Raw genomic sequence first — 16,146 nt, forward strand, 5'->3', positions numbered from 1 at the left:
CACTTCAGCAAAACATGATCAGCTCAAAGTGTCCCAATCATTTTTGTTCCCAAATGTTTATAATTGTCACTGGTAGTCACTGTATGAAGAATATTTGGGTATAATATGTCACAGTTTACTTTATTTTGCTCTCCTCACTGACATAAATTAACTATAGTGTCCTGATCACTCTAGTGAAAATATCAAAACTTATATCTGGTGTCTGATTAATTTTTGGTTTGACTGTATATTGTATTTAAATAAGTAAAGCACTTTAAGTACATCTTCATAATTATGGACATTTTCAACGGTTTTCCAGGACTTTAATTTCAAGAAGTCAAATTCAAGCACTTTAAGCACTTTGTACGAACCCTGCAATACGTGAAAACAATACTTATGTGTGTGGCTGTGTGATGAATTGCTTGTGATGTTCCTAAATGAAGGTATTAGATAAAAGCATCTGCTAAATGAACACATGTAAATGGAAAAAAGGTGACGCTGGTTTTCACGGGCCGAATGGAAAGAACTAACATGTCGTGCGAGATAAAGGAAGAGGAGAGGGGATGAAGAATGTGCAGCAAATATGTGTGTTTCCAGTCAGTCATGTGGCTTCTCAAAAATACAAACCAGAAAACACCGTAGTGTGTGAGAGCTCAACACAGTGTGTGACTGTAGTGTGTGAGAGCTCAACACAGTGTGTGACTGTAGTGTGTGAGAGCTCAACACAGTGTGTGACTGTAGTGTGTGAGAGCTCAATGTAGTGTGTGAGAGCTCAACACAGTGTGTGACTGTAGTGTGTGAGAGCTCAACACAGTGTGTGACTGTAGTGTGTGAGAGCTCAACACAGTGTGTGACTGTAGTGTGTGAGAGCTCAACACAGTGTGTGACTGTAGTGTGTGAGAGCTCAATGTAGTGTGTGAGAGCTCAACACAGTGTGTGACTGTAGTGTGTGAGAGCTCAAACTCTACTGGAAGAAACCTTTTTGTTTTTGTTATTAATGTAATTAATGAAAGCAGGAGCAAACTTCTGATCTGTGCACAACATCAGGTGTGAACATTATTAGCTTATAAGTCTTGCTGATACATGGCATTGTTTTAATGTAATAATAATTATAAACTTTAATAGTAACTACAATAAGGTTCATTAGTTAACATTAATGTATTAACTAACATGAACTAACAATGATCAATACATTTGTTACAGTATTTATTAATCTTGGTTCATGTTAGTTCACAGTGCATTACCTAATGTTAACTAGTACAACCTTTGATTTTAATAACGTATTAGTAAATGTGGAAATGAATATGAACTAAGATTAATAATGCTGAAGTAGTATTGATCATTATTAGTTCATGTTAACTAATGTTCACTAATGAACCTTTCTGTGGTTCAGAGAACAGTGAAATTTCACTAATATTTGTCTTGATCTCTGAAGTTTGTCCTTTTAATTTTATAACAAGTATCCAGATCCCGACCTCAAGTATGTGATTCCAGAATTGGAATTGATTTTCGACCCTAGTTATGAACATGATTGGGTTATGAGTCTTGCTGACACCTGGTGTGGTTTTTAATGTAATAATAATTATTAACTTTAATAATTAAAGGAGTCTGTAGCCACGCTTCCATTACCCTTAAAAATGCGCAAATTGAAATTGCGAATTGAAAATACGCTTCAATGGAAACACGTCAATTTCACAAAAAATCCCATTTATCGCAAAAAAGTTGTGCCGCTCGCATGAGGTGCTTCCAGGCCATTCGAACTGCAATAGAAACAGTTTTTGTGCGTTTACAGTCACTGATGTAGACGACGCAGTGTGTTTGGGCAGAAGACGAGACAGAGCTCTTTATTAAACTCATAAAAGACAGAAGAATTACAGGAATACTGGATTCTAAATGCCACGATCACGAGCATGAAACAGAACTGAGGGAGAAACACCCAGAACTCCTCATACGAGCCGCTCACAGTAGAAGAGGCTTTCCTTGCCATTACTGCTGGATAACACACACACGTCTCCTTCCACTAATAATTAGGGATGGGACGATTACCGGTTTCACTATAAACCACGATAAAATGTACTGACGATTAGTATTATGGTTTAAAATTGAATTATCATTAAAACCGTGTTTGATTATCGCGATTTTAATAACTCACTGTGAGTCCTGTCCAGCCAGCATCAGTGTGACGCCGGCGCAGCGCACAATGTTGGGTTTCTTATTGGAGAAGGAATGGCGGAAGGCAGAGGCCGTGCTCGGGAGATTATTCAGCCTATTAAGAGGACCAAATCTGAGGTGTGGACATATTTCAGCTTTTACAAAAGTCCTGAGAGAAACTTAATCGAGGATGGTCACTACAATAAACACTTCAGATCTGCCGAGTCGTCTTGTGTGACCATCACCCACTGTTTATAGCCAACGCAAGGCAAGTTAACTTTGACCTCAATACCAAAACTATGTCTGGGAAATAATTGGGCACAAAATGTTGTTTTGAGTTGAAATATTTGATCTCACTCACTTGAAATAAACGTGAAGCTTCCGTGAAGAAAAGTTTGCAGCAAGTGGCTTTGAGCCAAAGACGAACGAGTTCAAACAAGACTATTAAGAGGGACATTTAAGGGATAATAATGTATATCACTGTACACTTATTACACCGATTTTTTTTTTTGAATTGAGATTAATGTTTTAAATCTTACCTGTTTATAAATTAATTATGTACAGCGAACAAAACAATCGTCCAGACAAGATGATCACAACAATATTATCAAACTCTGTAAACAATAAATCAACTCTGATTTCATTTTCAATACAATCGCAAGACGGCAAGCTGTATCTGAATGAAACGATACATGGATGTGCGCAGTGTTATAATGCGTTGCTATGGACGACGGTCATTATAAGGAAGGAAATGCCACAGAATATAATCTTGCTTAAAAAAGTGCATAGAGCTGCTCGTTTTAGTTGTTTGTTGATTTTCAAATATAAAAATGTCTTCAGTGTGATCATCAGCTCTTTCTCAACACTGTCATCTCGTTTGAACAAAACCGTGATAATATTGATAATCACCATAATCGTGATATGTAATTTTCATACCGTCCCATCCCTACTAATAATAACGGCCAGTGCGGTGACTGGGATATATATATAAAGCAAAAACATCCGTCACCATGATGTTTGGAATGACTGATCACGAGAGGAAACAAATGACGTTCAGCCGCGTAACATCGGTTAATGGAAACGCCGTCATTTCACAATCGTTTTTTATCTAAATTTAGAATGAATCACAAAAGTTTTACGCAAATCTGTAAAGGAAACGCGCCTTGTGAGCAATCATTCCACTGGATTTGTCTCGACCTCTGAAGTCTTGACCTCATGAAAGGCCAGGTCTGAGTGATGGTGATGCGTTAGACGTGTTTGCAGGCTTCAGATGATGAAGTACGAGTGTGTTTCGCACCTTTGGTGATGCTGAGAGTGTTGTCGCCGCTAGCTACGAAGTCATACAGCGCCACGAACAGGTTGGGGTCGTTTTCTCCGGGTCCCGCCAGCAGATTCTCCTTGGAGTTCCAGCGAGCCGCTTCAGAGAGACCCGGAGGCTCCAAACCGGGCCGCTGGAGAGCTTCTGCAAACACATCAAAGGGCAAAGGTCAATACATATACATGTGAGTGTAATCCCCATTACTATAACACAGAACAATCTGAACAACGTAAAATAAATATTTACAAAAACATTCTTAAAGGTGCAGTGTGTAATATTTAGGAGGATCTTATGACAGAAATGCAATATCATAAACATAACGATGTTTTCAGTGGTGTATAGAGACCTTACATAATGAACCGTTATTAGCTTAGAATGAGGCGTTTCTCTCTACACACACCGCGGGTCCGCTTACATCGACATGTTTCTACGGTGGCCCTGAACGGACAAACGCATTTCCTCACTATGTTGTTCTTCGTGTAAAGAAGCTTCAGCTAAAGTTAGCGAATAAAACACTGACACAATGATGAACAAGTGACAATAATATTCACAATAACATCGTTTTACTAAATAATTAAGTAAACCTAATTTAAATTTATCTATGTAAAGAAACCTCGTTGCTGAACTGGCTACTCTCTGCTGTCTCAGACGACGACATCACTTCCTGTCGGCCACCGTAACTTCTGTTGGGTGCAGTTCACAACCTCACCTCTAGATGCCGCTAAACATCGCACACTGCACCTGTTCAATCATCATGAGATTAATGTGACCATGCAAAAGTTTGAAATAATTTAAGATTTTTTTATATTTCTGAAAGGCTGCATTTATTTTGTCCTTAAAAACTGAAATATTATTCTAGTGTAAATCATCTGTTTTCTATGTGAATATATAGTAAAGTGTAATTTATTCCTGTGATCAAAGCTGGATTTTCAGCATCATTACTCCAGTCTTCTTCAGTGTCACATGATCCTTCACAAATCACTCTAATATGATGATTTGATGCTCAAGAAACATTTATGATTATTATCAGTGTTGAAAACAGTTCAAATTTCTGTGAAAACCTTGATTCACTATCATTTAAAGTTCTTTTTTTTTTTTATATATACTTTTAATCAGCAAGGACACATTAAATTGATCAAAAGTGACAGTAAAGACAATTATAATGTTACAAAAGATTCTGTTTCAAATAAATGCAGTTCTTTTGAACTTTCCTTTCATCAAAGAATCCTGAAAAATTAAATGTTTTTTATTTCCACAGAAATATGAAGCATCACCGACATGTACGATTTCTCAACTGTTCTCAAATACATTTTTGTGTTTTGATTCAGGGGTGAAACTAATGAAGATTCGCCCCGATAGCAACACACACACCCAGATGTTTTCAGCAGTAATCATCGGTCGTCACCACAGCTGTGTGTGTCACATGGGCATACAAGTCCATCTGAACATTATCCACATCTCTTTAATCAGTCATTTCACACAATCCTACAGAGTTTTCACATTCCAACAGAAAGGAAACATCAGAACACTCTCGTTGGTCATTACACACATCAGCATGATAAAGATGTCCCTTGTGTCGCACAGAACAACATGAGAGTCAGCAAATAATGAGAGAATGACAAACTATTATGACAACAGTGGAGAACTTCTGATAAAGGCACTTACAGGAGTATATCAGATGATGCAACTAGTCTTTCACCAACTTTATATTCAGTAAGAATATCAGTTTATGTGACCCTGGACCACAAAACCAGTCACATGAGTCATTTTTGAAATTACATCTGAAAGCTGAATATATAAGATGAATATAATCCATCACTATGATCAAACTCGCATATTTCTGAGATAAAGCATCAATATATGACATCAAACCAGACGATTCTTCAACTTTTGCCCTGATAATTGTCCGTCTCACACTTGGTTCTTCTATTTATTTCCATTTTTCCCTTTCATATATTTTAGTAAATCACCAGTTAGGAAGGCCTATCATCTGAAAGCTTAAACACTCAATAATCTTCCAGTGAAACAGGACATTGATACACCATAGAGCCATACTTTAAAGCCTACATTTGTGTGATATCAACTTCAAATTTGGAACTAAACTTGCTTAAGACATTATACTTTGGTTTTCTAGCAACTTTAGAGTCCAAACTATTTTGTGAAATATATATTTTGTATAACAGCATTATATGAGAACTGAGCTGGCAACTTTCATAATAGTTAGTCATTCTCTCATTATTTGCTGACTCTCATCCCTGGCAACTTTCAAAAGACAGCTTCCACCTCTTCCGTGAGCACTCAACCTCATAAAAATAAAACAATTCTCTCCTTTTTCCTTTAAATCCTGGCTTTTCGGGCTTATGCTACTCTGACCAATGCCTGAACTTCGTATTTTGAGCACTTCTTGCGTCGTCTTTGCCTCTTCACGATGACTCGCTTAATTTAGTCCTAATTTATAAGTCGCTTTGGACAAAAGAATCTGCTAAATGTAAATGTAAACTGAGCTGGACGATGACATCACGGTTTTCTCCAGAGCGGCTGTATATATAAATTAACTAAATTAATAACTTTATACAACAAAACTGAACCATCACTGATCTTACTTAAGCTGGACTGTGACGCCATTTTCTTCTGGAAACAAACTTTGTTGCATTATTCTCCTGTTATCTCTGTAAAGCTGCTGTGAAACACTCTGTAGTGTAAAAAGCGCTGTATAAAGGTGAGTTGACTATTAAATACATGTTTAGTTCAGTACATAAGCTCTACAGTAAACGTCTATAGCTTTTCTACACTCTTCTTCAGTGTTTTCTATAAAAAGAGACCAACGTTAGATCAGTATTTCAAAGCATTCCTGAATTACAACTGTTTAAGTTCAGATCTCTAAAGGGTTAACAGGTTAAAAAGATGTTTTCCAACAGTTACTGGCGTTCAGTATCTCACAAACGGCTCATTATTGTTAAATCAGCCTGAGAGTTGAAATCGAACACACACACACACACACACACACACACACACACACACACACACACACACACACACACTCAATAAGATCATTCAGTAAATGAGCTCAAAGATGCATCCAAAACTCTCTCCACACACACACACACACCCCAAACTGCACGGCTCAATCCAGACAGGAATCAGATTTCCCAGTGTTTTCTCCTCCCTCGTTTTTTCCTCTCTTTCTTTTCCTCGAGCCAGTGTGTCTGGCTTTGCTCTCGCTCTTCCCCTCCTCCACTTTCCAAACACACAGAAGAAGGAGAACCGAGGCCTGGGACTTTCACCAGTCCATCGACACAGATCCATCCGCATGTCCATCCCAAGCCCGAGTTCGGCCTCGGCCGCTCTGTAACTGAGATTCTCTCTCACACACACACACACACACACACACACACACACACACACACACACACACACGTTCGCCCTCACAGTCGCTTACCTTCAAAGTAACAGCTGGAGGACGAAGAAAGGCCTTTCTTGGATTTACAGCCCACCAATTTTAGACAAATTTCCAACATTTTCATTTGCTTCCCAAACACGTCCAAATCGAAAGATATAATCCAGTTAGTTTCTCTTTTATCCAAAGGAAAGTTCAAAAGAAAGTAGCCAAAAGCATGAAAAAGTTGTGTATAAGTAGCTTAAGTCATGTACGACGTGAAGATAAGAGTCAAACACGGTTTTTCCTCATCTTAAACCCACTTCACAACGTTTGTCTAGCGAGTTTCCAAAGTAAGAGGCTCCATTTTTTCCCCCGCTCTTCCCGTTCTTCTTGTTTTCTCTGTCCGGTGAGGAACTAGCCATCCACACGGATATATCCCACAACAACCACACGAGTGTAGGAGTTAAATCAAGCACTTTGACGATAGTGTTGTCTTTTTCATGGTGTGTGTCGTCTTGAGAGACGATCCAGAGGAAAAGCAAGAACTGATCCCTGCCAACAAAGAGGCCCTTTCAGGATCGGGGCCGATGACATCACTGCCGATGACATCACTGGCTCCGCCCCCCGACTGAAGCCTGCAGCATTATCTGCAGTGAGAGAGTGTAACTGGAATCTGCCTTTGTCTTTCCGCTTCACAGACCCGTCCTACACACAGTGTGTTCAGGCTTAAAACAGAGGCACGGGGTCACCAGCATCTACACCAGAGAGCCAGTCTGAATATCAGTTACTAATATGTGACCCTGGACCACAAAACCAGTCACATGGGTCCAGTTTTTGAAATGGCATCATCTGAAAGATGAATAAATAAGCTTTTATTTAAAGTATTTGAACATCTGGAATCTGAGGGTGCAAGAAAATCAAAACATTGAGAAAATCTCCTTTAAAGTTGTGCATTTGTGTTGGCGAGTGCGTTCACTCACAGAAATACATGTTTTATATATTTACGGTAGGAAATTTACTAAATATCTTCATGGAACATGATCTTTACTTAATATCCTCATGATTTCTGGCATAGGAGTGTTCAGGAGGTTTTCCGCTCGCTCTCTGCTGATGACACCCAATCAGCTGTGCTATGAGGATCATGATGCGATCGCTAAAGGAGTTAGACCTATCAGTCTGTGCCATCTACAGTTTCATGACAGAACTAGGTAGGGCTGTCACTTTTGTGAAAAAATCCTGTTAGATTTTTGAGACATAAGTGTTCATTGAATCGATTGTAAAATCAATTTTCCATGTCTAAAGACGTTTCCATTTTAAACGCCAAATATGGTCAAATCCACGGACAACTAACAGGCATTAGCTCGAACGTAAAGAGGGCGCTTGAGACGCGTGCAAGTCAGCAATATTCCTGATGATTTATTGGGGTGAAGTTTCGGGCACAATGACAAACAGGAGTGCAACATTCTCCAAAAACAATAAGCCATAACATCAATGAGAAACATTACTGTAGGCTGTGTTTACGGTTAGAAATGTCAAACAGATTTTGCCTACATAGGCGATTGTAGACCGTAGCCCGAATCTGAGTCTGTGTGCATGAGACTGTCTGAATACCGGCAGTATTCACAGTTTTGTAGTAAAAAGAGACACATTCTGCAGAAGTATAATCTGCTGTTGTGTGTGTGTGTGTGTGTGTGTGTGTGTGTGTGTGTGTGTGTGTGTGTGTGTGTGTGTGTGTGTGTTAGAGCCTGCAGTCGCTGTGTGACGCGTGTTCGCTGCGGGCGTATCGTGACGAGCTGGATGCGCTCCGAGAGAAGGCCGTTAAAATCAATTCCCTACTTTCGTTTTTGAAACTTGTGTTGGTCCGATCGATTGTGCGATCCATTTTCTAACGTAAAGTGACAGGCCTAGAACTAGGTACTTTATTAACCAACGATCCGCTATAGAGATTTCCTATCTAATTAACCTGCATAAAGCCAAACGTTTTATTGTCTGTCTTACGCACATTTTATTCCAGGGCTGCAACTAACGTTTATTTGCATAAGTGATTAATCTGTTGATAATTTCTTCGAGTAAATGGATAAAAGAGCCACATTTTAAAGCCCTCCTGAAATCAAAATGTACGTTTTTTAGCTTTTAGTATGAATATGTTCGCCTTTAGGTTATCAATGATCTGCTGTGTTCCAAAACAACGACAAAATTAGCATTTTAGAGATCTAAGCATTCAGAACGCACAGTCTCTCACTTCCGCTAAAATGGATCAGGGATTTTTATGACATCACCACGTCTCATCACATCTTCTGTCCAATCACATGCTCTCTAGAATCTGAAGCTCCGCCCCCTCTGCTATAAACACCACCTGACCACAGCGAGCGTTGACGCGTCACAGAGTGTGTTGGAGTGTGTGTTCGGCTGCTCAAACGCTCGTGTTTTACTCCGCTCTCCAACTGTACGCTGGTGAAGAATGAAATGGCTAGAATTTATTCCAGCGTGTCATCAGCGCTCGGATACGCTTCCATGTGCCGTCAGTCTGTGAGGTAAACTAAACGCTATTGGCTATTTAAAAAGGGGGAGGAGCCATTCAATGTGTCTATTAAGATGCTCTCATAGAAGTGCCCCATTCACTCCCATTCACGAGGCATTGAACCTAAAACGAAAATACGGTCAAACTTAAAAGTGGCGTATCCATTCTAATCATGCTTTTAAACGAGAGTTTGCCTCGAGTAGAGTAACAAAAAGACCCTAGGTTGCATTTTGGCAAGAGTTACCCTTACAGGAACAAGGCATACACTGCCGGTTAATGACATCATAACAGAGTTCACCAGTATTTCTGATGTGTGAGTGGTCTGTTCCCGGTAAAAAGCCAGAGCGCTGTTGCTTGTGTGAACAACACATTTTTTTATTTACCGGTCGTAAAGTCGTTCTGGCAATTTTACGGTACTTTACCGCGGTTGCTGTGAGAAAGGGACTATCATCATATTAAAATTTAAGGTCATCTCTGAAATGGTGCAACAAATGTCTTTGGGGATGGAAAAACACGATACACCCAAACGTGATTATTAAACTTCTTAGTCTATGATATAATTAACTAAGACTCGCAGACTCTCGGTCTCAGAGCAGTTCATATACCGCACATTTATGCCGAGAGATTGCTCATGATCTACTGTTGGTGTTTGTTTATAATGTGATGTTTATAATGTTGTGTATAATGTGAGCCCATATCTAAGACCACTAAAGGAGGGAGGGCATTTTCACATTTAGCTCCTAAACTCTGGAATTGCCTTCCGGATATTGTTCGAGGCTCAGATTCGCTGTCCCAGTTTAAAACTAGATTAAAGACGCATCTCTTTAGCCAAGCATTCACATAATACTTACCTTTTATACTACAGTTGAATCAGATTGAATGCATTAATATTAGGAACAGCAGCTACGCTAATTATTTCCCATCTGCTTTTCTGTTGTTATCTCGGGACGCTAGTCCCGAGGTAAATAGAGTACGTCAGCTCCAGTTTGTATCCAGCCTCTCATGGAAACTTCAGATGCCCCAACACCCATGCAGAGACGACTCGAAGCCCGTGAGGAGACGACTCCACGCCCGTGAGGAGACGACTCCACGCCCGTGAGGAGACGACTCGACGCCCGTGAGGAGACGACTCCACGCCCGTGAGGAGACGACTCCACGCCCGTGAGGAGACGACTCCACGCCCGTGAGGAGACGACTCCACGCCCGTGAGGAGACGACTCCACGCCCGTGAGGAGACGACTCCACGCCGGCGATATGTTATGCCCTAAATTAATGCATGATTAACTAACTGTATTTTTCTATGTACATTTTTTGAAATGCACTTTCTGTAAAGCTGCTTTGAGACAATATGTATTGTGAAAAGCGCTATACAAATAAATTTGAATTGAATTGAATTGAATTGATGTAAGTGATTGTAGGAGTGTATGTTTAATCTTCATCATCTTTTTGAATGAAAAACCAGCAATAGTAAAGCATAGACATTTCAAAATAAGAGTCCTAGGCTGGTTTATAATTAAAAGTCCTGCATTATGCATATGCATTATTATTTGTATTTATCTTGCATTTAATTCAAGGTAAACTCTTGTAGCTTTTGTCCTGGCCAAAAACAGGAAGTAGTAAGAAAAGTCTATTTCCTTATAAGATACTTTTTTTTTTTTTTTTACATGTACTGCGTTAGATTAAACTGGGATGGGTCATAGCACTTGCTTATTGTTGTCCTACTGTTAGTTTCACTGCTTCTATTGTTCTCATTTGTAAGTCGCTTTGGATAAAAATGTAAATGTAAAATACCTACAAAAATGCAAAACCTGTTGCAAAAGATGTTCAAAAACTTGCATTGCAGTTGCTCAGGTATTAGGTTTCCGGAGTGGTTTATGTGGTTGCTAGGGTGATGTACGCGGTTGCTAAGGGTGCTCTATGTGTTTCTTCCGATCTGCTGTTCAAGAGTCCTGCATTAATTGTATGTTAAGAAGGGTTTTCTCATCTGCTCAGACCAGAGCCAGGGTTGCAGAGGCAGGTTTGGAGAGAGAGGGGGAGGTGACAGATGTAGAAACATGAAGCACATTTCTCAGAGATGAGCTCATACAGATCATTTATATAATCCACTCTCCGCTAGCTGACGCACACCATCTCTCGCGGTCATTAAACACACACTCCTTCCCAACTCAACCAGGGGTGGCGTCTCCAGCGCTTCGCATGAGACACGTTTATTTCACTGCGAAGCGTTTCGTTAAACAGAGGGTTTCATCATGAGCCCAGGAATGGAAACATGATCCAGGTGTGCTGACACACACACACACACACACACACACACACACACACACACACACGTCAGTTAGTCTTCTGTCCGACACCCAGCTGAACCAGTTCAGACTCCAGTCGTTTGCATGAGTGCTAGTTTAGTCCTCCAGCTGCAGGTCAGACTACAGAGTTAATATCCACATTATGTTATGAAATATCTATGGAAATGAGTTCTGTTGTTATCTGGGCATTATTACACGGCTCTGTGGAATGCTTGATTCTGATTGGTCAATCACTCCATCCAATGGTATATTATTCCCAGATAACAGCCTCTAAGAAAAAAAAGCACAGGCTCATCCGGGTCACTGAAGTCAGCAGCGCTACACACTCGCTAGGAACAGGTTTTCTTCATGGAAGTTTTGCGTTTGGTGAGCAAATAAAATATTAAAACTCAGTCAAATCAATATTTTGAGTACATTTATTTAACTATGCCATCCAGTATCGTGGACTCACTCTCTCGTTACATACAAACACAGCAGCGGCCATTGTGTGACTATTGTTTTGTTCACTGTTGGATTATAAGATACAAACAGGTACGATTTTAAAACAGTTTAATCTGAAATATCAATATCTCTGATCTCCATAATCATTTATGTGTTGAGATGCTGTGTAATAAGGGGTATGACTGTATACCGTATCTCTTAAACGTCCATCTAGTGTGATCTCGCCGATGAAACTGCTCTCTCTCCGCGAAGCTCTGCGTTTAAAGAGCGAATAAAATATTTAAACTCAGATCAATATTTTGTGTCTAATTATTTACTTGTGTGGCAAGTGTCCGAGTAATAAGTGGATAATGTACATCCAGCCGGTTGTTATCTCAGAATAAACCCCTTCAGGTGTGTGTGTGTGTGTGTGTGAGATCTCAGGCTGATGAAGACCCTGTCTGGGTTTATTCTGAGATAACAACCGGCTTTTGCATTTGAATATTCGGGCTCATAAAAATCGAATATTTGTTTATTTAAATGACGTTTAACGAAAAACACGTTTTTTTTACGTTTTTTTGTCACCATTCCTGAACAAGCTTACGATTAGGCAATATACACAACAAGCTTACTATATATGTTAAGGTTTTCTTTTAGTTGAAAACATTAAACAATATGTGTAAACAAAATATAAAGAACAAAAGCATAAGCTCAAGCAGCGCTACGGAATAAACGCTACTAAAGCAGACGCCAGTTCTCCTACAGAACACACACATGCACTCGAGTCAGCATATGCTAATCGGGATATTGTTTCACGTTCATGTTGAGAAACACAATAACATCCACATGCTGGAGTGAGAACGCACTGAGACGCTGCAGACACACAGATAACGGTGTGCTAACCTGCAGTCGTGATGCAGTGATTGACAGCTGTCATTCCTCAATGATTTCTCATTGTGGTGATGATATTATAACTCAGATTCATTCATTCATTTGATCAAAAGTAATTCCATTTAGTAAGATCATTTTCATAATTTTCAAGTAATTCCAAACATTATGAGATCAAATACAACCACTTGTTTAACGCTCCACAGCGCCACCAATTAAAGGCTCATTATTATGATTTATGACTTATTAATATAAACGCGCAATTAGTCGCTTAAATGAACGAATACTAGTCGACTAGAGAAACCTGTAGTCGAGGGCAGCCCAAGGTGAACTTAAAATATAAACATTTAAACGGTGGCTGTAATAAACACTTGTTTTGTTGGATATATTCAAACATACATTAAGGGCGCTTTCACACTGGCAGTTTAGTGCGGACCGGGGCACGGTTCGCATGAAAAATCGCTAATGTGAACGCTGTCATCGGACCCGGGTGCGCACTAGAGTACCGAACCCGGGACTCCCTGGAGGAGGTGGTCTGAGCTCGGTTGCTCCCGAACCGTGGCGCGGTTCGCGTTAATGTGCAAGCAACACGGACTCGGGTGCGCGCTTGTTCAGGAAGTATAGTATCCCGCGCATGCGTATCACTGTCGATATCATTGTTTCCTCACACACGACAACCATGAGTGGCAGGGGAACGTTGTGGGACACTGAAGAGGTGAGGTGCCTCATTCAAATTTGGGAAGAACAAACCATACAATAACCATACATACAAACCATACATAAAACAAACCATACATAAAAAAAAATCTTCTGCGAGCAGCAGAAACACGGCGTCCCCTGGATGTGCTGAATTACACCATGTAATGAACATAAACGTAGTTGTCTCTCACTATGTTGTGCATAATAGCACCAAAACAACAGACAAATTACAGCTATGCTCAGTCGAGTTGTATTCTCCATGCGTTTTCCGTGTGCGTTTGCGATGACGTAAGATCACTGCAAACGCACCTGGGTTCGATACAACTAATTGAGTGTGAAACCAGACCAACGCTGCGGGGGGCGCCGGGAACTAGCGCACTCGGGTTCGGACCGCAGCAAACGAACCCAGTGGAAAAACGCCCTAAATATTAAAGAACAAGTGAAGTAAAAATCTAATGAATCTATATAGCCGAGTGCATATGTGTGTCAGAACGCTCCTCTCTGGAGTTCAGTTTCACATTAAAGAGACTTTGAAACTGACTTTGTTTCATATCTGGAGTATCTGAGCACAAAGATTATTGCGATTATTGGATGGCAGAAGCTACTAATGACCGTTTAGTGAAGTTTAGTTCACACATTTACAGACTAAATGATTGGGATTGGATATGTTTTATATATTTATTTATGTAGAGAGCCCTGATATGACTGTAAAGCGCTCTGAGTGTACAGTAGCACATATGAAACCGCTATATAAATGCCTCATTCATTCATTCATTTACTTTAATGTGGAGAAAATTGAAATATATATATATTACATAATTATTTATAATACAGCTATTAATATAAGATGATATAATACACAAGCCTTTATTTCATTTGAAGGAAAACATTTAAATGGCAGAATGTGATTGAAATTTTCAATTATTGCAGTTCTCTCAAATAATTGTGATCAGATTGGATAATCACTATCAGACGATTAATCGGTATTTCCCTTATATTGCACACACACACACACACACACGCACACACACGCGCACATACACACGTGCACACACACACACACACACACACGCGCGCGCGCGCACGCACGCACACACACGCACACACACACGCGCACATACACACACACGCGCACATACACACACACGCGCACATACACACGCGCACGTGCACACACACACACACGCACGCACGCACACACACGCACACACACGCGCACATACACACGCGCACGCGCACACACGTGCACACACACACACACACACACACACACGCGCACGCACGCGCACACACACGCACACACACGCACACACACGCGCACATACACACACACGCGCACATACACACACACGCGCACATACACACGCGCACATACACACGCGCACGCACACACACACACACACACGCGCACTAGGGCTGGGATAAACGATTATTTTTTAAACGATTAATCTAGCGATTATTTTTTCGATGCATCGATTAATCTAATGATTAATTTTTCCAGCCCGATTCGATTTCGATTCGATTCGATTCTCGATTATCTCCCCATTAATTGACTACTAACAATTTATACATGTTGATTTACATATCTGAATGAAAAAACATAAATTCCTTAACATTGCAATATATGTTTATTGCTCTTAAAATTACAAAATAAAAGACTATACAAGTGCAAAGTAATGCATTCTTAGTCAGAGATAGCATTCAATAAAACCTTGAAGCCTTGAAAACACATAGCTTACTGAAACAAGCTTACTGAACACATAGGGCCTAGCTTACTGAAAACAAGTTCTTTCAGATGAAAATAACAACAACTTGATGTCTAGCATTCAATAAAAAAATAAAAAAGGGCACCCAAAATACTTGTTTAGAGCAACTGAAAGAATACAGTAACCAATGTAAACTAGGGATGGGACTTTTTCTCGACAAAACGACCGACATTCGACACATGCTCCACTCGACAAAAAAAATAGAGTGTCGACATGTCGAGGGGGCGGGGCTTATGGGATTTCCAAATTACATTTTTTTTTTTTTTGGCTTTTAATTTATTACATTTCCTATTCAAATACACATCATAAAGTGCCACTTTTCCCATAATGAAATAAAAAATTTTAAATAAAACAATCAATTTTTTTCTAAATGGGATCGCCACTTGACCGTTGACCCTGTGTGTGTGTGTGTGTGTGTGTGTGTGTGTGTGTGTGTGTGTGTGTGTGTGTGAGTGACAGGCGACAGAGTCTACATGGCGGCAGCGGCAAATAACAGGAGCAAGGTGTGGGGCAGTTTTAGCAAAATTAATGATAAGATAGTGAGGTGCAAATTGTGCGGCAAAGATTATGTGTTCCACACATCCACGTCAGGGATGCCAGCGGAAAGAGTGTTTTCAGCCGCGGGACTGGTCGTGAGTAGACTCCGCAGTCGCCTTCTACCCAAACATGTGGATATGCTTCTGTTCTTAAACAAAAATTAGGCCTAAATGGTAAGATACCTA

The 16,146-nt window shown here is 40.1% G+C and overlaps 1 protein-coding gene across 4 annotated transcripts in view; it reads right to left on the bottom strand.

The window, feature by feature from the left end:
* Positions 1 to 16,146, bottom strand: part of abl1 (c-abl oncogene 1, non-receptor tyrosine kinase) — a 42,894-nt gene that overhangs the window by 17,789 nt on the left and 8,959 nt on the right. For 2 of the 4 annotated variants that reach the window (XM_082168810.1, XM_082168811.1), the window contains exon 3: positions 3,428 to 3,592. In XM_082168810.1, the coding sequence (XP_082024936.1) occupies positions 3,428 to 3,592 (165 nt within the window). Of the gene's footprint in view, positions 1 to 3,427; positions 3,593 to 6,887; positions 7,392 to 16,146 lie in introns of those variants that run through there. The other 2 variants (XM_082168812.1, XM_082168813.1) reach the window with 2 other exon arrangements.

The sequence above is a fragment of the Leuciscus leuciscus genome, assembly GCF_965113295.1.
Source record: "Leuciscus leuciscus genome assembly, chromosome: 5".
Taxonomy (NCBI): domain Eukaryota; kingdom Metazoa; phylum Chordata; class Actinopteri; order Cypriniformes; family Leuciscidae; genus Leuciscus; species Leuciscus leuciscus.